Consider the following 24,474-nt stretch of genomic DNA (forward strand, 5'->3'; position numbering starts at 1 on the left):
CCTCCTCCCCCAACTCCAAGAGAATGTTTCCACCCTGCAACCCCCACCCCACCAGACTTCCCTCCCCACTCCCTGGAGCCTCAAATCTCTTGAGGGTTAGGTGCATCCTCTCTCACTGAGCCAGGCAATACTCTGCTGTACAGGTGTTGGGACCTCATATCCGCTGGTGTATGCTGCCTGGCTGGTGGCTCAGCGTCTGAGAGATCTTGGGGGGTCCAGGTTAGTTGAGACTGCTGATCTTCCATGGGGCCACCCTCTTCAACTTCTTTCAGCTTTTCCCTAATTCAACCACAGGGGTCCTCTGACTTCTATTGTTTGGGTATAAGTATCCGTGTCTAGCTCTTTCAGCTGCTTGTTGGGCCTTTTGGAGGGCAGTAATGCTAGGCTCCTGTCTGTAAGTACACCATAGCATCAGTAATAAAGTCAGGCCTTGCAACCTCCCCATGAGATGGATCCCCAGTTGGGCCTGTCACTGGACCTCCTTTCCCTCAGTCTTCTCCATTTTTGTCTCTGTAGTTCTTTTAGACAAGAACAATTCTGGATCAGTTTTTGACTGTGGGATGGCAATCCCATCCCTCCACTTGATGCCCTGTCTTTCTCCTGGAGGTGGACTCTACAAGTTCCTTCTTCACTGTTGGGCATTTCATCCAAGGTCCTTCCCTTTGATTCCTGAGAATCTATCACTTCCCAGATCTCTGGAACATTCTAGATGGTCCTCCCCCCCTCCCCCTCCCCCCTCCCCCTCCCCCTCCCCCCTCCCACCTCCCCCCTCCCACCTCCCACCTCCCACCTCCCACCTCCCACCTCCCACCTCCCAAGGTTGCTTGTTCCCATTAATTCTGCTGGCCCTTAGGCTTCACCTCCTGTACCCTAATGCCTGATTACGTCCCCCTTTTTTCCTACCCCTCCCCTCTCATATCCAGGTCCTTCCCTCTCTCCCTCTGCCCCCCACCCCCATGATTGCTTTCCTCTCCCTTCCAAGTGGGATGGAAACACATGGGATGGTGTACCTCTGAAGTGCTTTTCTTCATTGACTTTAAGTTTGGGTCTACATTTGAGGTTTGTTTCCTTCTGACTGATAGTTCTGTAGCTCATGGATTTCATGCCTTACCTTGCATTTGAAATAGTAGACTACAGTTTTCCTGATTTGCAGGTATATCCTGGGTGTGTTCACCTCTTCAGCCACAGCACTTCATTTGGATTTGAAATCACTTCTTGAATTTGCATTAGATCTTTGTGTCTAAAATTCCTTTTTGTGACGTGTTTTAATTGGCAGAAATATGGCCTTATATTTTCTTAGTTTACCTCTTGCCCTACACCAAACTACCCTATCATGCAGAAAGTCTTTGTACCTGACTCCCTGGGTGTTGGCATGTCCATTTCCAGCATTCTGCTAGTGTTTTACTGGAAGGGAGCTTAGGCTACCGAATCCGAGCACCGACAGTGCACATCATTCTCCTTTCCCGTGAGAATATGAAACTCCACCTGGTTGTCACTGGTATTCTGAGATTGCCCTGGGCTTTGTACTGAGGGGTTAGTTATTGGCTTATATCATGTACTTGAAAAGATTTATTTATCTTTATTAGTGTCTATGAGTTTTTGTTTGTGGTATGCATGTGCACTGTGTGTATGCCTGGTCCCTGTGGAGGCCAGGAGAGGACTCAGATTCTCTGAGTAGTTAAAATGGCCTGTGGATGCTGAGCCCTAAACCCATGTTGTACTGTACAAGAGCTGTTAGCCACTGAGCCATCCCTCTGGTCCCCCTCCTGTTCTTTGAGGCATCATGTCAGGGAGGCCTTCATAGCAGGCAGTTTCAAATATGGTTGTAACTCTGGGACACTTGTCCTCACCTGCTTAGAAGGACAGTATCTGTCCAAGAACTAAAAAGGGGCTTCTTGATAGAGACCCTGAGTAAAATTTGACCTGTCAGTAAAACCATTTTGCATTCATAGGAACTGATGTTTAATTATCATAAACTTCATATGAGTCATTATCTTACTGTAAAGATTGGTCAGTTTAGGATTATCTGCAAGGATGGCTAGAAAAGCAGTCCTCTATGCCTGCAGTGTCTGTAAGTGTGAGAGATGAGAGGATGTGCACGTCTCTAAGGGACAGTTGGTACATGCGCACACACCTCTTCTGTGTAGTTTGGTTAGGTGTTCTTATGACAAGGCTTGGAAATACTTGACTTCAAATATTCATTCTTTTTTTTTTTTTTTTTTTTTTTTTTTGAGCTGGGGACCGAACCCAGGGCCTTGCGCTTCCTAGGCAAGCGCTCTACCACTGAGCGAAATCCCCAACCCCTAATATTCATTCTTAAACATGTATTTTAGACATATTCATGTGTTTAAGGTATTAGTTCTTATGCATTAGATTTAAATCAAGGCACAAAGTATGAGGAATCCTATGAATAGAATCAGGCACCGAAGTGGAACTTGGATTTTTGAACCCTGGTGGTTCCTATATTGTTGCTCCTGGGTCTTTAAATGATCTGGGCATTAGAACATTAGGAAAAATAAGGTGCACAGCTCACCATCTTTCCTCCATTATCCAGACAGAGAGCTCACATCTGCCTTGGATAGTTGTAGCAGTCTTAGGGGGTCACGGTTGTTCCCAGTGGTTATTGAAAGATAGTTTAAGCACATCCTGATGAAGTTAGTATGGATTATTCTCATCTCTACTGGCATTGCTGGCCAGGGAGAATGCTAAGGCAGGGACATTTTACTTTCTACTGCCTGCGCGAGAGACAGCTGTAGTGATTACTGGCCAGGTTTCTTCCCTGCCCTGAGCACTTAGCGCTGCATTTCTAGGGCTATTTGGATAGGTGACCTTGTGCCACTGGAGGTCAGAATTGATTACATGTGCTGCTTACTTTAAGATCAAATCCCAGTCAGGAGGTAGCCTCTTACACCTTGTGACATGTTTGGCATTGACATTTCTGAGTTTTCCTGGACTTTTTGTCACTACAGACATATCAAGACCTGGACTGTAAGTCCTCTTGGTGCTTAGGCTTCCTGTGGAGGTCAAGTAGACGCATATTGCTCACTTAATAGAATTCTGTGACACCCTGTTTGTATGGGATGTGTCTCTTTGTGAGATTCTATTCCCTCTGGATTATCAAAGAGGAGAATGACCATGGCGTAAGTAAGCCTTTAGACCTGTTAGCTTTAGCAGCTGTGTCCACCTCACTGTCCTGCTCATGAGTCTCAGGAGGCCTCAGTGTCACTTCTGCATCTTCAATCCAGTTTTCCTGACTCTTTGTCTCAGAGAGACTTGTAGACACTTTATCACTGTTACAATTATGGCCTCATGTCACACTGGGCTGTCACAGGCTGATTCTCAGTTCTGCAGTCACGGTTGCTTCTTTTAGAGGGGAGACTTTAGGCCACTCCTCTTGCCTTAGAAGCTTGTCTGTTTGCATGAGTTTGACATTCTTTGCGTGTCTGTGAATTTAAAGACAAGGCACCTGAGAGCACAACTGACCACTAAGGAATAAAACAGCAGTACCAGGTGTGGCAGAGTTCAGCTTGCTCCCGAGGGTCAGAGGGTAGTGATGTGTAATACTGCAGACTTCATCTGAGGGAAAGTTGCAGAGAGTTTGGAAGGCCTTGAGGATGGAGAGGCAAAGCATAGATTGTCTGGATCATGGGAAGTATTTGTAGTATTTGAAGGGAGATGTCAGGTTAGGAGTGTGTTTAGTGTCTGTACTGAGTTATTTAACTACTAGTTAAAGAGGAATATATAGCAGGGGTTTTAAAGTACAGACAGGATTAAAATAAAGCACACTCATTTTCTCCTTTCAAGCTAGGTTAAATGGTTCCCTATGTCTGAGTGTCTGCTTTCTTACGTGCTACTCTGCTGTTTCTTTCCATTTTCCTACTTGTGGTGCAGTCCTCCTGCCCCATCTCTGTCCCTTGCTGTCACTGGGTTAGTGCCAGGGACATCTTTCTGAAGTGGTACTAACTGTCAATGTGCCTTATTCTTGCTGACCTTTTTCTTGTGGCTCATGGAGTCCACGTGCAGCGTGCCTTACCCAGTGACTCCACTGTCACAGATTTTGTCTGCATGACTCCATGCCTTACCCCTGCTGCCCCATTCCCACTGCACCCTGACAGCCCTGGGCTCCCTGTAGGCCTGGCCAGCTTATGTGCCTAGATTGGTGTTCTCGGGCCTTTCTGTTTTTCTCCTCAGCCCCATGATTATCAGTCACCTCTCTGATTTTCACATATGATTGTATTCTTAGACATCTCTTGATTCCCATGGTACGTAAACCCAGAGCCCTTCTCAGTTACATCCATCGTGTCTGCTTCTGTGTGTAGCCTCTTCCCACTTGATATTTAACCCAAAAGACTGTTCGCAGGCATGTGGCAGTATCACTGGTTCTGTATTTTGTATTTTCCCTCCATTTGTGATCAAAGTCATCAGATGAATCCTTTCAAAACGCAGAATACACAGTCTTCAAAATCCTGGTTTTGGTATAGCCAACCCTGACCCTTCTTTCTATTTTCATAGTCATTTACTTAAGTTCATTTTTATCATGTCTTAAAGTTTCTTAGATTTTACAAGTATTTGCTGACTATGTGTATCTTAAAATAGATCACATCACTCACACTGATGTAAGTAGGGAGTACAGCAGTTGGGACAGTAGGGATAATGAATATTTGGGCTGGGGCTGGAGCTCAATAGTAGAGTGGTTGCCAGTGTGCTGAGGCCCTGGGTTCTATCTCCAGCACTGCATGTACACACACACACACACACACACACACACACACACACACACACACACACAAACACACACACACACTCACACACACACTCACACACTCACACACACACACACTCACACACATACACATACATTCACACACATATAGACATATACACACATACACACACACACTCACACACACATACACACACATACACATACACACACATACATACTTGTGTGTGCACTCATAAAATACTTGGAGCTGTTTGGTTGCGTTAACTGAGGAAGTAATTTCAAGGAGGGCTGTTCTAATGGATGTCATTTGGTGGCATTTAATTTTCACAATTCAGGGGTTGATGTCACTCACACACCATCATTGCTGATGAGTACAGTGAGGCTTAGGATCAGGAAAAATTGTGTAACATTATGCCAGATGTTGGGCTCAAATCAGAAGTCTGGTTCTCTTTCCTCTTTCTCCACTGGTGTTGCTAATGTCTCCACTGTATAGATGGCCTTTTCTTTTTTTTTTATTTTATTTTTATTAACTTGAGTATTTCTTATATACATTTCGAGTGTTATTCCCTTTCCCGGTTTCCAGGCAAACATCCCCCTCCCCCCTCCCCTTCCTTATGGGTGTTACCCTCCCCACCCTCCCCCCATTGCCGCCCTCCCCCAACAGTCTAGTTCACTGGGGGTTCAGTCTTAGCAGGACCCAGGGCTTCCCCTTCCACTGGTGCTCTTACTAGGATATTCATTGCTACCTATGAGGTCAGAGTCCAGGGTCAGTCCATGTATAGTCTTTAGGTAGTGGCTTAGTCCCTGGAAGCTCTGGTTTCTTGGCATTGTTGTTCATAAGGGGTCTCGAGCCCCTTCAAGCTCTTTCAGTTCTTTCTCTGATTCCTTCAACGGGGGTCCTATTCTCAGTTCAGTAGTTTGCTGCTGGCATTCGCCTCTGTATTTGCTGTATTCTGGCTGTGTCTCTCAGGAAAGATCTACATCTGGCTCCTGTCGGCCTGCACTTCTTTGCTTCATCCATCTTGTCTAATTGGGTGGCTGTATATGTATGGGCCACATGTGGGGCAGGCTCTGAATGGGTGTACCTTCAGTCTCTGTTTTAATCTTTGCCTCTCTATTCCCTGCCAAGGGTATTCTTGTTCCCCTTTTAAAGAAGGAGTGAAGCATTCACATTTTGATCATCCGTCTTGCGTTTCATTTGTTCTAGGCATCTAGGGTAATTCAAGCATTTGGGCTAATAGCCACTTATCAATGAGTGCATACCATGTATGTCTTTCTGTGATTGGGTTAGCTCACTCAGGATGATATTTTCCAGTTCTAACCATTTGCCTATGAATTTCATAAAGTCATTGTTTTTGATAGCTGAGTAATATTCCATTGTGTAGATGTACCACATTTTCTGTTAGATGGCCTTTTCTAGTTTTTATTTCCTTCTATCATTTGTTTAACTTTTTACCAAGATGGCTTCAATCTTACAGAGATTCATGTGCTTCTGCTTCCTAAACTCTAGAATGAAAGGTGTAGTCCACACTACCAAGCTGCCTCATAGAGTTCCGTATTAGTGTGATTGGATCCAGTCTTTTCCTTGACATTGTGTGCTCTTGAAATATTTAAGAATTTCTTTTATTCATCAAGAATGACAACTCAGGACTGTAATCTCAGTATTCAATAGACTGAGGCAAATGATTGCCTTGAGTTTTAGGTCAGCCTAGGCCAAAGAGTGAGATCCTGTCTCAAAAACATAAATAAATAAAAAAATAAATAAAAATAAATAAATAAATAAATAAGCACTTCCTTTTCTTGCTTTACAAAAGATTTATGTGTAATTATGAGCATATGCATGGGTGTGCACATGAGTGGAGATGTCTGCAGAGGCCAGAAGAGGCTGTCAGATCCTGTGGGACTGGAGTCTAGGCAGTTGGTACCCACCTAGTGTGGGTGCTGGCGTTTGAACTCAGATCCTCTGGAAGAACATTACATGCTTCTAATCATTAAGCCAACTCTTCAGCTCATAATTCCTCTTCCTCAAGACAACTACAAGAATACTCTCTACAGTTTGTATTACAACCATAACAGCTGTACCTCTCACGGTTCAGTCTTTAGTCCATCTGTTCTCTGTAGCCATTCAGAATCTATCTAGTTTTATTTCTCTCTGTAACTCTTCCCTTTTTTAGATCTAGAGACAACTGTAAAAAACAAACAAAAAAAATGAAACAAAACTAACAAACTGTAAAAGTGCTAAAGAGGGGGAAGAAGGATTGTGGGAGGCAGATGGCTCAAGGATATAAGAAACCCCACAGAATCAATTAACCTTAGCCCATGCGGGCTCACTGAGACTGAACCAACAACCAGGGAGCCTGCATGCGTGGGTCTCACCTAGGCCTTCTGTGTACACATTATAGTTGCGTAGCTTGGTAATTTTGTGAGACTCCTAACAGAGGGAGCAGGGCCTATGGCTGATGTTTGCCTACTTTTTGGATCCTTGTCCTCCTACTGGGTTGCCTTGTCCAGCCTTAATATGGGGGAAGTGCCTAATCTTATTGCAACTTGATATGCTGTGTTTGGTTGATATCCCTGGATATCCCTTTTCTGAAGGAAACCAGAGGAGGAGTAGAGGGGAAGGGGAATGGAGGGGTGGAGAGGAGGGCGAAGGAGGGGAGGGAGGGGAAACTGCAGTAAGGGTATAATATATTTGAGACCTGTGGCAGCTCATGTCATGGGATAGTTGGTGGTTTATTAGCAGTGCAGCCTTCCTTACTGCTGCTCCATCTTGATGGGTAAGGGACTCTTTTCTTGACTTGGGTTAATTGCATACCTAGAGCTAATGACCAACATATGCAACAGTCTTCACTGGCCTTTGCTAAACACTGAGGGTATATAGACTGTTTGACTCATTGATTTATCTTTAGCAACTGCAAACCTGCAAACCAAATTCTCCTACCACCTTTGCCATTAACTAGTTATCTTTTATTGAGAAAGTCATCGCCTTCCTTTAGGAAACCGACATCCTTTGCACCCAGTGTCTCAGACTAGCAAGTGTCATGACTAGGCAGCATTCCCTGCTCTCTCACCACTGTTCTCCTTGTTCCCCTTGCTGGTGGTTGTCTGCCTTGTTCCAAGTCAAACATCCTGGAGCATTCCTAGTCTGAAAATGAAAATCAAAGATGATCTTAAAGATGATCTTTGGTCTCGAGCCTTCAAATGGTATTGAACAGGTTTGCATTTCAGATGTGAAGCATCAGGAATGTTCAGCTGGGAAACTTTATGTAAAGATTCCACTTGCAGCTACCAGCATTTCTGACAAGGAATGTTTAAATTGCCTTTCTCTATCATGGTTTGTTTGTTTGTTTCTTTGTTTGTTTTGGCCAGCATGGTTTGAGATCAGTTTGTGAAGATAATGGTAGTTCATTCCAACAAGATATCCACAATTAGCATGTGGTAGTGAAGACATTATTTCCTAATTGGAAAGGAAAGCAAATTAAAAGATGTCACCTACACCACGCAACAACTCTACTCTTTATCGGAAGCCCAGGAATGCAAACAACCTGGCCCAGAGCTGCTTGGGGACTTTTGGGGAGGGTATATGGTGGGGGTCTGGATTTGGGATGGGGAAATGCAAGTAAAAGTGTGTGTGCGTGTGCGTGTGCGTGTGCGTGCGTGCGTGCGTGTGTGTGTGTGTGTGTGTGTGTGTGTTTGAGAATGTACATATGCTCAGTGAAAACCAAACTTTTAAAGGAAGTAGATGGGAAGTAAGAGTTGGCTTGGACTGAGTGATAGTCAAGGGCTGTCAGAGTGGACAAGGTGTCTCTGCCTCTCCTGTCCCTTGCTGTCTTGTTGTTTTGCACCTAGTCAAGCTCAGGAGCAGTGCTGACCCGCTGCATTCTCATTTAGTGAGACACAGATCATTTAGTATTAATTACCATTTATAGTTAGTTCTCTCTTTTCCACTGAAGACTTTTCTGTGCCCAATTATCCAACAGAAGACAGTGCCTCAGTCGCATAGGAATTGTGTTATCTTAATGCTTTATTCTGAACGCTCTTGCCGCCTGTGCAAAGTGTACTCTACTAGGTGTTGTGAATGGAAATGTAGTAAATGACATCAGGAAGAAATTTATAGATAATTTAAACAGAAGGCCTTACTTTGTTTACTTCTTTCATCAGTAGACAAGATGAAGTATATGATTTTGCTGTGACCATTTTCTTTTCTTTTCTTTTTTTAATGTCTATTTTCTTTCTTTCCTTTTTTTTTTATTATCTTGAGTATTTCTTATTTACATTTCGAGTGTTATTCCCTTTCCCGGTTTCCGGGCCAACATCCCCCTAACCCTCCCCCCACCCCTTCTTTATGGGTGTTCCCCTCCCCACCCTCCCCCCATTGCTGCCCTCCCCCCAACAATCACGTTCACTGGGGGTTCAGTCTTAGCAGGAGCCAGGGCTTCCCCTTACACTGGTGATCTTACTAGGATATTCAATGCTACCTATGAGGTCAGAGTCCAGGGTCAGTCCATGTATAGTCTTTAGGTAGTGGCTTAGTCCCTGGAAGCTCTGGTTGCTTGGCATTGTTATACATATGGGGTCTCGAGCCCCTTCAAGCTCTTCCAGTTCTTTCTCTGATTCCTTCAACGGGGGTCCTATTCTCAGTTCAGTAGTTTGCTGCTGGCATTCGCCTCTGTATTTGCTGTATTCTGGCTGTGTCTCTCAGGAGAGATCTACATCCGGCTCCTGTCTGCCTGCACTTCTTTGCTTCATCCATCTTGTCTAATTGGATGGCTGTATATGCATGGGCCACATGTGGGGCAGGCTCTGAATGGGTGTTCCTTCTGTGTCTGTTTTAATCTTTGCCTCTCTATTCCCTGCCAAGAGTATTCTTGTTCCCCTTTTAAAGAAGGAGTGAAGCATTCACATTTTGATCATCCGTCTTGCGTTTCATTTGTTCTAGGCATCTAGGGTAATTCAAGCATTTGGGCTAATAGCCACTTATCAATGAGTGCATACCATGTATGTCTTTCTATGATTGGGTTAGCTCACTCAGGATGATATTTTCCAGTTCCAACCTTTTGCCTATGAATTTCATAAAGTCATTGTTTTTGATAGCTGAGTAATATTCCATTGTGTAGATGTACCACATTTTCTGTATCCATTCCTCTGTTGAAGGGCATCTGGGTTCTTTCCAGCTTCTGGCTATTATAAATAAGGCTGCGATGAACATAGTGGAGCACGTGTCTTTTTTATATGTTGGGGCATCTTTTGGGTATATGCCCAAGAGAGGTATAGCTGGATCCTCAGGCAGTTCAATGTCCAATTTTCTGAGGAACCTCCAGACTGATTTCCAGAATGGTTGTACCAGTGACCATTTTTCATAGATGATATTAAAATTAAAATTGTCAAACTATATAATTTTAAGACTATTTTAATTTTAAAATGAAAAAATTACTTATTTTGTGTTTGTGCATGCAGTCGTGTGTACATCCACATGCCATGTGAAGGTCTTATGAAAGTCAGAGGACAACTTGGGGCAGTTGGTTCCAAGTTTCTTTGAGCAACCTAACAGCAGGCTGTGCCAGCTGGACATGAGGGAGCATTGAACTAAGGTGTTGGTCCAGACTGTCCAGCATAGACTTAGAATAAAGTGTTACATGGCCACCAGAATGGTGACTATTCTCGAGCCTTAGAACCTGTAATGAGAGTGGAGCTGTTCACAAGGTGTGAGGCATGCCCCCATGGACTAGTGTTTTGATGGACAGACTCGCTGCACTTCTGGCAGCCATTTTCCCTTGGGTGGAAGCATTGTTTTCATCTGCGTGCTCAGTTCTCAGTACTTCCTGAAGCTGTGGTGCAGTGTCTGAGCTTGCCTCACTATTGGGTTCTTAAGTCTCAGGGAAAATGGTCCTTACAGTTTCTTACTTTCCTAAAGGTGATAACCATTTCCTGTTACAATTAACTGTATGTGTTTGTTTGTTTTTCTTGTGGGGGTGGAGGGCCTTCCACAGGCAGAATTGGCTCAGGGGAGAGGAAACATCATAAACATTTTACAGCTTGTTTGAATGCATCCACAGTTGTAAAGCAGTATCCAAGGCTCCAGACAGTGGGAGAAAAATTGTAGGCATGAAAGTGAATGGAAAAGGTGAAAAAACGGTATTAAGTTCAAAGAAATTGAACATATCCTTTAAATAGGTAGACACTTCTCCACTGTTTGATGACTTTTTATACTGAGTCAATTGCAGTAGAAGACTAGAAGGTCTCAAGCTGTTCCTGACACCTCCCAGTGCATCAGCTGTCTTCTTGGCTCATCAAGCTCTTTTGAAGCAGGTTTTCTTCAGGTGCGCGTGTTCAAGGCAACACACTCCTCTGTGTAGTAACTGTGTGTTCTGGCCCAGTTATTGCCATTTCCTTTACTTTTTAAGAGAAGTGAGAATCCGTTACTAGAGTTAGCTTTTCCAGAACAGTAGGGAAAGGGCGAGCATCTCGAGCTGCTAACTAAAGATGCTGTAGTTACTGAGTAAAAGGTAGAGGTGTTTCAGCCCATGCTCCAAAGCAGTCTGAGGGCAAAGCCCTTCAGAAAACTCATTATCATGGTGAAACCCCCTGGATACAAATGTGTCAAGGAATAGTAAAATGCAACAATGTTTTTCTTAATTTGGCTGTCTGGGACCAGAAAAGGAAAGTCCTGAGGATGTCTAGTTGGCATCATAAGCCACTTTGCCAGTAGGCTGTCTTTAAGCATCTTATGGAGCGGTGGATAGTTTAAGAATTCCCTGAGAAAAACTAAAATAAGGCATTATTGCTACCTGAGATGTGTATTTTACACAAGTTCTAAATGAAACAGCCCAAGTAGACAAATTTAGGAAAGACAAACCTAGGTAGTAAGGCAGTAGCTCAGTGTGCACCATAAACACTAGCTAAACCATACATAGTGTGTAAAGTCAAACCCTCTTTAAGTCAGTCTCACACTCTCTGATTGCCCCATGATGACATGAGTGGAAAATTCCCTATATGATCCCATGAAGTGGCCCTGTGCAGAACACAGGCACACTAATTGCAAATAGTAGTACATACATTGCCTTCAGATCATATTTATGTGCAAAGAAAAGGTTCCTGTTCAGGCTGGGTCCCATCCCAGGACTCTCGTGTATGTGCAAATACGTTAAAGTATGGAAGAATGACAAATTGGAATGGTTTCTGGTCCCAAGCATTGTGTAAAGGGAGGTCTGCATGTGTGTGCTGGGGTTCTTAGAACTGTGCAGAACTTGCTAGGTCCCTGGGATATGCACTGCTTTCCAGCTTGTCTAGTGCATTTAGTGTAGGTTGCTGGCTCCCCTGCCCCATGTAGAAATGGCCAGTTTGTGTAAATTTGCCCACTGGTAGTGTCACTTCTGGTTTTGTTGTATGCTTAAAAGATATTCTCACACTAGTGTAAGAAAGTCTCCAGTGCCTCCCTGCAAATGCTTTGTTTCTGACCTCATTTAAACCTCATATGTGTACAAGAGTACAGGTGCCCATAGAGGCCAGGAAAGACTCAAGTCCCCTGGAGCCATAGTTGCACGTGGTTGTGAGCCACCATGGGGGTGCCAAGAATGAAGTGGGGTCCTCTGTAGGCATCATGAGATCTTAACCACTGTGCCATCTCTCCAGCCCCTGAATTACATTCTTAATGAATTGTTTTACTTTTGGTCTACTAATGAAATGAATGTTACGTTTATAGTTCTAAATATTAAATTTTCACTGAACACTTGGTTATAGTGTTTGCTTTTGATATTTGAATTATATAAATGTACTAGCATTCACAAACAGATTTAGCGTTAGACTGTATATTCAGATAACTTTTGTGAAAATTGTGCATATACTAGTTTTTATTTATTTGCTGTACATTTCAAAAATTATTATATACTAGTTCCTTTGCTTTTGATTATTATTATGGGCTAGAAGAGAATTTGACCACTGAAAGTACAGCAAAAATCAGCCTCTGACCATGTCCCACCAAGTTGGTCTTTCTGAGGAAGCTTTTTGACCACCTTTTCTTTATATCTTTGGAAAATGAAAATTTTAATTGATCAGAGAGTCAAATTTTGATCACTTATATTGCCTTACAAGACTATAGCACCTGTATTTTGTGCTGACCTGAGTGAGGTAGCAGCTTGGTCTTCTTGCGGCTCCCCTTTTGCCCTGTCAGTGTGCCCTAGGGAGGACTGGTTTGCATGGGTCTGTTTTAGGGCATCACTGTGCCCATGCATATGCTTTTAGTTATTTAGGTTTTTATTGTCAATATCATACCAGACAATGAATGGATATTCTACAGTTAATGCTTAAAGCATTTTGTTGTGGGTCGCCTATATTGTGTTTAATCCTGTCCCGATGCCCTCGTCCATCTCCTGCTCCCAGGTCTCCGGCGTGTGCACGCTCATTTTCAGCTTCTGCTCTGCTTGCTTGCCATCTTGTCATGTTTAATGTACTTTCCGTTTTTGTTGATTCTTTTGTTTCACTGTTTGTGGTGTTTTAATGATAACTTAAAAACTTCTTGTGCTGTTATTTATTAATTTAAATACTCTCTAAGGTAGCTTTTCAAAGCCTTTGGCTAAAAACGTGGGAGAATTAGTGTGCTTGCACTCATCTTCCTCCTGACGTTCTCATTCATTAATTGTCAGAGACTCTGTTCTGTTCTCTAATCATAATCTCCACATTCCTTCCCACCTTACTCCTTCACTTAATTGTAAGACAGAAAAAGGGAATCTGTAAAAGCGAGCTGTCTCCTACACAGTCGCCATCCTCCCCAACTGAAAATGCAGGGCTCGGCAGGACCCTTGCCTGGCCTTTCTCCAGAACAAGGACACAAATTCCACTTTTGAGTCAAGGAGGTCCTTAAATGCTGGATTTTTATTTTCTATTTTCAAAATCATGATAAAAACTTTTCTGTCCTGTTTCATCTCCTTGAAGTCATTGTATTACTTTCTTTTCTTATATGGGTAATTCTCCATGAAGAGTTTGAGACAGTCAGCTTTGTCTTATAATTTGATTGATTTTTGTTGTTGTTGTTTTGAGGCAAAGTCTTACTTGTTACCCTAGGCTAGCCTTAAACTCACTATGGAAGTTTTGTAGTCTAACCTGTCGTTTAGCTCAAACTCCTGAGCTAATGCATCTGAGGTTACAGGCGTGCAGCCCGTGCCTGGCTTTATGGTCTGTTTCTATGGATTGGCAAAGGGCCTGTTGAAGATGACTAGTTTACAGAAAGACAGAATGTTGACGTTTTCTGGGTTTTTGTTGTTGTGTTTGTTTTGTTTTCTTTTAAATGATTAGAAATAGAAGAAATATATAGACTTGTTTGAAATAAAATAAAATCAGTAATCGAGCTTAAACTAAATGAAGTACAGATGGACATAAGCAAACTGTGAAATGGAGCGAGTGTAGCTGGTGAACACAGGATTTTCTATATTTCTTTTTTTGTGTGGTTCAGTGAGGTTTGAAACTTATTTTTTATTTAAAAAAATACCATAAACATGTAATCAACACCAGTGTGTACATTTTGCTTTTCTGATGATGGCATGAGTCCATGTTTTATTTATTTAATAATGATTTACATAGTTCTATACATTCCTTAGTTTCATATGCTCATCGGTACTATTTTCTGAGTTTTAAATACAAGTTTTTTTTGTGTTGACTTTTTTTTTATTGAATTTTTTAAATTTACATTTCAAATGTTATTCACTTTCCCAGTTTCCGGTCCATCAATCCTCTATCCCCTCCCCCTTGAATACAAGTTATTTTAAAGATTTAAAGAGTTCTAAAGCCCTAGATTGAAGATTGTAAACGTCTACCTTAGAGTCTTCAGGGTCAAGGCAGTAATGCTGAAATTAAACTGATTGTTCAACTCAGTGTGTTCGTGCTTTGCGTTTGTTACTGGACTATTTCAAACCATCAGTGCTCCAAACATACGGCTTAAAACAGCGCCTGTTCCTTAGTGAGCACGGTGAAAGAGTCAATATATTGTTAGATTGCCCTATCCTGTGTGAAGGTGAAAGAGTCAATATATTGTTAGATTGCCCTATCCTGTGTGAAGGTGAAAGAGTCAATATATTGTTAGATTGCCCTATCCTGTGTGAAAGTCATTTGACTTTTTGTAGTTCCCTTTCTTTTTAATTTTGTTTATAGCTTTAAAAAAGTGCTTCTGTCTTTACAAATGTTTAGAGTGTGACCGACACTCCGGACACTGCAATGGCTGAGGACAGTGTTAAAGAACTGCAGCATGAAGGGCTGGCACAGTGCTTTACTGGGGATGAGTCTTTGATTTAACTTGGGATGCGTTTAGAAGGAAACTTTGAAGAGCTGGAAATAAAATCTTTGCCTGAGTCATCATTTTCCATGAAAAAAAAAAAGCATCATAGAGTTGAGGGCTTGGACACTTTTGTCTCCCTCCCTCCCTCCTTCCCTCCTTTCATCCTTCCCTCCCTCCCTTCCTTTATTTCTTCCATAAATGCAAATCATAATAAAAGAAGAACAAATGGGCCTTCCATTTCTTGATCTTCCTCCTGTTTAGTTGTCATTACTGAGAAACTCCTCTAACTGTGTGTCTCCTCTGTGTTCAGGTATATGTCCCAGGTCCACAGTAGAAACTCCTAACTGTGTGTCTCCTCTGTGTTCAGGTATATGTCCCGGGTCCACAGTAGAAACGCCTAACTGTGTGTCTCCTCTATGTTCAGGTATATGTCCCGGGTCCACGGCATGCATCCCAAAGAGACCACGCGGCAGCTGAGCTTAGCTGTGAAAGATGGTCTCATTGTGGAAACTCTAACAGTGGGCTGCAAAGGTTCAAAAGCTGGCATTGAACAGGAAGGATATTGGTTACCAGGAGATGAGATTGTAAGTATATTTTATTTGATAAATTTAGAAATTGGCACTTTGGGTTTTTTTTTTAAGTATTAATATAACCTAGAGAAATTCACTGTAGAAATTTAATAATTCTTAACATTTTTATTAACGTTAAGGCTCTATATTGATAGCTTCCTTGTGATTCCTAGAAGAAGACTAACTTTTACAAAAATCTTCCTTATCTGTCTGTTATCTTGCATCTAAAAATACAAAATTAAGCTTGGACAGCAGTGGCACACAGCTGAGAGGCAGAGACAGGTGGATCTTTGTGAGTTCGAGTTTATCCTGGCCTACAGAGCAAGTTCTAGGACACCCGGGGCTTCACAGAAATACCCAGTCTCAAAAAAAAAAAACAAAATTAAATTGAATTAAAGTAAATGTTCTTATAAATAATGGCCTTTTCTGTGCTTTCTTCAGCTAATATTAGTTAAAAAATATCTCAGTGCAGGACAGGGTTCTACTGCCTCGACAGCTGGAAAGGGCCTGCTTAGGAAAGCCGTCTCACTTGGATGGCACCAAATCCCGAGTCAGCTGTGAGGCGGGCTTTCATCCCCAGTACCAAGGTCCCAGATGCTGAGTGGCTGGCCGTGGTCCACAGAGGCCAGTGGCTTCTGTAGCACTGGGCTCTGAGCATCAACCAAGCAGGGTGATTAGAAGGTGGCTTCTTTCTGTACCTCAGCTCGCGCCAGCCGTGACTGCTTTACTCCATTCTTAGCTCCAGGACATGATCTCAGGGTGAAGGACACATACAGAGACACTGTTTTCTTACCCAAAGAGTGATTTCATGTGTAGTATCTCTATCTTCCCATCATATTTGTTGATATTTTAACCAACTAGTTAGAAAAGCTTTCATTATTATAGTAAACATCTTTTAAGATAGTAGATTTCAAATGTATGTTTTGGGGATTTGGTAATATAATCCTCTAAAAACTTAAACTTTTAAAAAATCTTATAAAATCTTAAAAAGTGATTCATTGTGGCAAAATTTCCTGAAAGATTTGACTTCATTTCATTTTCTGGTAACACGACAGACAAGCCCACAGATTGAGTGAGACCGACTGTAGAAATACCTCCTAGTGTTTCTGATAATTCTAAATGTAGGAAGTTGTTCAGACCTAAAAGTCTTGTCAATTTTACATATATGTCAGAGCCTCAGAAAAGAAATCCATGTTTCTACAAACAGAAAACAAACAAGAAAAATCATTACTTGTGTGTATAGTTTGGTTTGTGACCTGGGAATATTGCTGGAAAGAAGCAGGACAGTTGTCATCAGAGCCGCTTCCCATCAAATCTCTGCTGTAGCTGGAAGCCTTGTGGAGTAGGTTACACGGCTAGCCATGATGAGCAAAGGTCGAAACTGAGAGTCTAGAGTGAGTCAGGACAGTCAGACAGGATAGGACACTCTGTCCCAGGCACTTGTGCTCTTAGAGATTCAGAGACTGTGTGGAGAGTGCCTGAGGGGGGACGTGACCAGTAACTGAGCTGGCTCTGCTCTTGCAGTTGTGGGTCATGTGGACATAGTTCTTAGATCAAGGATTTGCTTTCTCCTTTAAGATAGGTGTGTGTGTGTGTGTGTGTGTGTGTGTGTGTGTGTGTGTGTGTGTGTGTGTGCTTTAATATGTATATACTTATATATGTACTTTTTTTCCTCAGACTGAAATTTCTTTAGTTCATCAAGCAATTAATTAGCCTATATATTTCCCATAGCTTTAGGTTCTAGATTCCTTTTTATTTTTACATATTTTCTTTAAACATTTTTATAATCCTCTTTCTGTCTTTCTTTTACTAAATGAACTCTTAAAGTAACAGCAACTATATAGGTTTAATGCTAATTAGTTCTTATTCACAAGCAGTTCTATACTAAACATGCATATGTAATAGAACTGAGTATCTCAAACTTCTGCTTATGAAATATGTAACTGGAAAGACTCCAAAGTAAAGTACTTATGGGCTGGGTTAATGTCTGTCCTAAGCATTTCTTGCTTACATGTCTGGAATTGTTTAAAATTTTGTTGATCCTTAATGTAATGTGGGCGTACTAATATTTATTTCATTTGCTTAAGGATTATCTTAGTTACTGTTGTATAACTGTGAAGAGACACCATGACCAAGATAATTCTTATAAAAGAAAGCATTTAATTGGGGCTTGTTTAAAGTTTCAGAGGGAGTATGCAGCATGCAGGCATACAGGCAAGGGCGCTGAGTGCTTATATCCTGATGCACAGGCAGGCAGGCAGGCAGGCAGGCAGGCAGGCAGGCAGGCAGGCAGGCAGGCAGGCAGGCAGGCAGGCAGGCAGGCAGAGAGAGACACACACTGGGCCTGGTGTGGCCTTTTGAAGTCTCCCAGCTCATCCACAGTAACACACCTCTAACACACCTCCTTCCTAAAAAGTTTAACTGGGAATCAAGCATGCAAATATATGTGTGTGTAGTGGCCTTTCTCAGTCAAACCACTACAAGTATTGAATGAAAATCTGTCCATAAAGACCACACAAATATACCCAAGGCGAATATTTGACCAGTAAGTAAGGATGGAAGCAAGATCTCTTGTGCAGAAAGGCAATAGAGTTAATAATAATTTAGTGTGTATTTCTAAACAGCTAAAAGAATGGACTTTAAATAGTTATGTTAATTAGCCTGGTTTGATCATGCCATGATATATATATATATCAAAGTATCACACTGTACCCTATAAATTTATAATTATTACTTACAAATTAAAGTTTAAAATACTTAATGTGTCTGTTGACAATATAATAGAAACATCAATTTTTTAAAAATGATCTATTATTTTTATTTCATGTGCATTGGTGTTTTGCCTGCATGTCTGTCTCTGTGAGTGAGGGTGTCAGATCCCCTGGAACTGGAATTACACATAGATATGAGCTATCATGTGGGTGCTGGATATTTAACTCTGGTCCTTTAGAAGAATAGCCAGTGTTATTAACCACTGAGCCACCTCTCCAGCCCAGAAACATCAACTTCATATTGATCATGTAAACAGAGTCATTTGCAGACTATTTACATTGTAACCAGTATTCTCCATTTTAAATCCTGTGAAGAGCTTGCCTTGAGAAGACTGTTCTTACGAAGGTGTAAAGAGAAGGTGACTCGTCGACTACACGAGTATCTTACTGCCTGGTGATATACCGCTTGCTTTGCAGTGAGTGACCTGATGTCCTTGGGATACTCACAAGTTCATGTGACTAACTTGTCCCCTGTAACACAATATGAGATCACACACTGCCCAGGAATTGTGCATTTGCATTAACACTTGTCATCTGCACACAGAGGCAGGTCTAAGCTGTGAACTCACAAGTTAATAAATACTCTTCACACCACAGACACTACGTATGTTATATAAAGGGTCTCTCTGCAATAAAGAGTATACCTCAAGAATATTTGGCAGGAAGAGCCACATTTCCTCATTTGCATGGAGTTCAGTGGGCCAGGGTCTGCATACCAGCATTTGGGACTTTACAGCTTCACTGCTTCGTGTGTGATTCCAATCACTTTGGTATCCTAAAGCTTGTTTTTAAACTGTGGTATGTTGAACACTTCATTCAGAGTTGTGCTAGACCTTAGTAAAGCAGCTCTTTTATTTGAAGAACAGGTGAGAATGTTCTTCCTTTACCTCTGAAAAGAGCATCTGTAAGACAGAAATGGACAAACAAGATTATTTCTTGAGTCTCCGGCTATGTCTCCTGAGGTACTTTATATAGCAGAGGTTGGACAGTGCTGGTTTTCCCTCCCGTCAAGTGTGGAGAAAGGAAGGCAATGCGTATAGTTTCCCTTTCTCCCCCGTACGATGATGAGCATTGATATTACATTGTTAATGCTCTCCCAGTACCTTTTCCCTAATGCCTCGTTTTAGAACTTGAAACAACGTTATAAAATGAATGTTGGACCATTCTTTTTATTAAGTAAGCAATCATATCCTAAAAGCTCACACCTGTATGGAACTCTGTGTTTGAGGATGCTGGCATATTATAATCCTGTATCACTAAAATTCCTTCTTCCAGCCCAGAAATACTCTCAGACGTTTTTCACTGGTGACCTCACATACAAATTGCAGCATCCTGGGTAAAAATGCCAATTCTATTGGAGAGACTATGGTAAAATGGTGCAGTGTCTAAGCATCTTCACGGTGACTTCCCATCACGCTTACTTCCCATGCCTGTATGAGATGGCAAATTGAAACAGCAATCATTCATAACAAGACTACTCCTGTCTTTATGGCTGCTTACAGAGTAGTTGGTAAATAAGTAGAAGTGTACCCACCAATCTGTTTTCTACATGACGGACACTCAGCACTGAGAAACACTTGGGAACTCTGTGTTCATCTAAAAACTCCTAGACTCATAGTAACGGAGAGGGCCCAGATCATTCCTATACATGTGGTTTCCTTGGCTTCGGAAGTTCTGTCGGCAGGCGGCACAGTTAATACTTTGTTATGCCAATACCTTTTCTTTTTTGAGTTTTTAAAGCTAGCAGTGCTTTACTGGCACTGTGCAAGACGGGCCCTGTACTGCAATAATTAATGAATACATAATACACACACTCACATATACCCGAATGTACACACACCATACATGCACACATCATGCTCATGTTCACGGATGCTTATCAATCCTCTGATTACCCTGAACACAGGATTAGGGGCCATATTTAATCCATATTTCTAGCATGTCAACCCCCCCCCCACACACACACACTCTTAAATTTTGAGAACTATGTTTCTTGGGCAGAATTTTGCCATTAGCTAGGGGAGTGAAGTTTAGAATTTACTAGTCATTTTTAATTAATATAAGTTAATGCCTCACAAATTAACCTCTTTGTTTATAAAGTGCTTACCAATGGTGAAAAGGTGTTTCCAAGATACTTATTGTAAATAGGAAGTAGGTGGCCTTGAGTTTTGGATCATTTGCAGATAAAATATATACAATATGTATCTTGAAACCAGGTGATCATTATGAACTATTGGTGATTTCCAACTTTATTGGCAGTCCCCTGGACAAGGCCGTACTTTTATTTGTTAAGTGATTTTGATCTGACAGTAAAGAATTTGGTTGCCAGTGTTGACTGTGACTTAAAAGTCTTACGTAAAAAACTGTTTTCTCTTTTCATAGACCTGCTGGCTTTGCACTCAGGATCTCGATTGTTCCTAGTTCATTTCAATGTAAATGTAGGGACTCTCCCGAGAGCCTCACACTGTGGTTTTGTGAGGAACCCTTTTTCCTCTCTTGCCTTGCTGCTGGTGAGGCCAGACTAATTGCAGATGTGACTAGACTTTTGCTCCCACCTGCTTCACCCTGAGGACTTTCAAGTAAATTGCTCCTTGATAGCAGGACTTCAGGCTGCTCTCAGCCTCAGAGACTGTTTGAAATAAAAAGGAAGCATTTGACATTTTTCTCTGTATTTTTTTGCTTCTCCATTATTTTAGGTTTTGTATTTTGTGGTTTTCTAAAGAGATACGGATTTTTTTTTCTGTTGCTCCTGGCTTCAAAGCCTCCTTTATTCTTATTAATTGCACTTTTTATTTACATTTCAAATATTATCCCATTTCCCAGTTTCCCCTCCAGAAACCTGCCATCCCACCCACCTCCTGCTTCTATGAGGGTGTTCCCTCACCCACCCACCTACTCCCTCCCTCCCCACCTCCCCGCCCTGACATTCCCCTACACTGGGGCATTGAGCTTGATAGGACCAAGGGCCTCTCCTCCTGTTGATGCCCAACAAGGCCACTGGAGATGAGGGTATTTTACTGTAATATTACTTTAGTAGTGAATGGGCCGAAACCCCAGCGTTAGTGACACTTTGGAAGAATGTCATCATCAGGTGTTTCCAACGAAAATGGCCAGCTTACAAGAAGTATTCATTTATAATTATCTTGAAATTTAGCTACGTTCACACCTCTTAGGTAAGGCATTGGTTAGAAATGATGGTGTGCTCCTCACAGACCTTATTGCTTAAGCCACAACAGGAGAGGATTCTCTGACCCCTCTAGCTTCTCTCTTGAGGAGACATGTTGAAAGGCTGCTGAATTCAAGCTGAACTGGACATTTCAGAACATTGTTTATATGTAACATACACATTTAAGTAAAGTTTTTATGAACAATTTAGATTTTTTGCTCTTTTCTGTTATAGTTATATTTGTCATTAGTTCATTGTTTTCAATACCTTAAGCAGAAATTTCAATGCACCTTTGATGCTATTGGGGTTTTAAAATGTAAAATATTTTATTCTCCTTATGTCATCTATATATGGAATTAAATATATATTCTTTGAATATTCATTCTCAACCTCAGATTCAGATACAAAGAGAACACCCTTTCTTTGCTGAGTGTCAAGTAAGTGCTGATAATTACTAGTTAATTAGAAACCAGTTGCACCAGAGTTCTCTGTGATGTCATACCTTGGCTTACGGAGACGTGATTCTCTTGAGTCTCTATTTGCTCAACAGGATTCTGGGTAGTTCTATGCTTCTCACCATGTGATGTCAGACTACAGCATGGGTTCCTACTTTTTGGTCCTCTCTCCCCTGAATTCTGTGTCATTGGGCAATACTATAATTTGTTTTCAAGATTTAAAATCACTAACAATATGTAAGCATCAAGTCCTTACCTATAAATGATTAACTGAATTCATTAACAGAATTAAACTAAGCCTAGAATGGTAGAGTATTCATTTACAGTGTATCTACACTAATGCTCACCATTTATATACATGCTCAGTAGTGTAATGGGTTTCTGCTCATGAAAACATAGTGAATTAAAAGGTTAAAACTGCCTTTGGCTTATTGAAGAGCCTTGGCCAGAATTTGAAAATACCCTTTTCCAACAGTTCTTTAAATGCTTCCCTTGGTTCGTGGCTAAACGTGTTTCTGAGCTTCCTTTTTATCCCTGAACTGGAGCTAATTCTATCTCCTATTCTACCTTGCTCAGAGAAGTGCTGTGAAAATCAGATATGACAATCACGTCTGAAGTGCTCGGAAAGAAATGCAGTCATGTGGTTAGAAGCCTGTTCTTCACTCAGTTCCTGTTGTGTGCAGAACATGGACAGTAACACTGGATATGGTCTCCTGAGCACTCGGCTGTGCCAGACCCTCTTCTGCACACTGTGTACTGTGAACTCGCTTGTCTCTTACCATGACACGATAAACTAAGAGCTATCGTTCTGTTCATTTTACAGATAGAAAGTGACACACAGAGGAGCTAAGCATTCTGACCAGGACCATACAGCCATGAATGTCGGGGCCAGGATTTGAACCAGTTGGGCTCCAGAGTGATAACCACACTGTAGATTATAGGCTGCTACCAGATGGAGGAGCCTTTTCTCCTAGGATTGAGGACAGCCTGTGTAAATCACACTGCTAAGCATGCAGCTTTTTGACATGATTAAAATAACAAAAAGCATTATCATCATATGGGTATATGATGAAGTTAGTAATACCCATTTTAAAAGCTTACCCACATGCCTGTAATCCTAGCCCTAGAGAGTCAAATCTGTCAGTTCCAGTCCTGTTAGTGAGACCTTGTCTTTAAAAAAACAAAAAACAAATAAAAAATAAAATTAATTAAATTTAAATGTTTCTGCACTTTGGTTCATTTATGATGTATCCCTGCAATTATTTTTATAAGTGTAGCATTAAAAATGCACACTTCTAGGATTGAGGACAGCCTGTATAAATTACACTGCTAAGCATGTATATGACAGTGTGTTCAGTGCAGACACACTGTAAATGAGTTCTCTACTATTTTAGGTTTAGTTTAATTCTGTTAACAGTTTCAGTTAATCTTTTACATGTGAGGATTTGGTGGTTACGTATTTTAGTGATTTTAAATGTTGAAAATAAGTGGTGAGATATTGAATTTACCACCCTCACATCCATCATTCTGATCTTTTCAGAAGGCTAGCGTACTCCAGTTTCAGACCAGTCAGACATGCATTTGTGGTTCTGTACTGATATGGAGGTGTGGACTCTGTCAGTGAGGTGTTTTCCTAGTGTGCCTGTAGGTTTCATGTGTATGAGTTCCCAGAGAGATTCTCTGTGTCTATCCATAGCCTTCCTCTACAATTGTGACAACCTAAGTTTGCATGCTACTATCTTTTCATTAATGACCAACTCATTAACAGAATTTTCTGTTAACATTGTCAGCCAAATAGTATGAATAATACTTCAGATAATAAACCAAATGTAAAATCCTTTTGCCCCATATTACCCAATATGAGCAAAATTGTGGTAGAGACCAAGATTATCTTGTTTTTATTTTGAAAGGCCTACAGTACGCAGCCTTTCTCCAGGACAGCAGCCCCAGACAAGGTGAACTAATTTTGCACTATGTTATTTTACTTTAACTCTGCCAGTTGGTTTGTTTTTTGTTCTTTTATAGCTTGTCTAGATCAGATCAGTTCTTCCAGACTTATGTGTGCAGACTGTACTGTCTGTATTGCTGCAGTTTGAACTCTGTCAGGGTTGGTAGGCTTGCTCTTTAACAGGGTTATTGCTCTGAAGTGGCATCTACACGTGCTGCTAAATAGGCGGCTTCCAGAGCATCTGATGATATCTGGTGGCACCAAGTACAAATGTAACCTCAGAATATGATATTGATGGGAGGCAGCCTCACCATTTAAATGATTTCTGTTTACTAAAGACAAGCTGGGGGTAGCTGGCCTATGGTCCACATGACTCATTTATACCTCAGAAAAATTTAATAGATTTGAAATCCAGGTACTTTTGTGCTTGACTTTTGTCTGTTTTATGTATTCTGAATAGCTTTTTGACATGATTAAAATAACAAAAAGCATTATCATCATATGGGTATATGATGAAGTTAGTAATACCCATTTTAAAAGCTTACCCACATGCCTGTAATCCTAGCCCTAGA

General features: G+C 41.4%; 1 protein-coding gene across 53 annotated transcripts in view; it reads left to right on the plus strand.

Annotated features, from left to right (window-relative positions):
* Positions 1-24,474, plus strand: part of Zmynd11 (zinc finger, MYND-type containing 11) — an 87,987-nt gene that overhangs the window by 37,671 nt on the left and 25,842 nt on the right. For 40 of the 53 annotated variants that reach the window (XM_087590166.1, XM_087590191.1, XM_087590198.1 and 37 more), the window contains 1 exon segment: positions 15,418-15,577. In XM_087590166.1, coding sequence (XP_087446292.1) covers positions 15,418-15,577 — 160 coding nt within the window. 53 annotated transcript variants of the gene reach the window in all.

The sequence above is a fragment of the Rattus norvegicus genome, chromosome 17 (genome assembly GCF_021556685.1).
Source record: "Rattus norvegicus strain SHRSP/BbbUtx chromosome 17, alternate assembly SHRSP_T2T, whole genome shotgun sequence".
NCBI classification, from domain to species: Eukaryota; Metazoa; Chordata; class Mammalia; order Rodentia; family Muridae; genus Rattus; species Rattus norvegicus.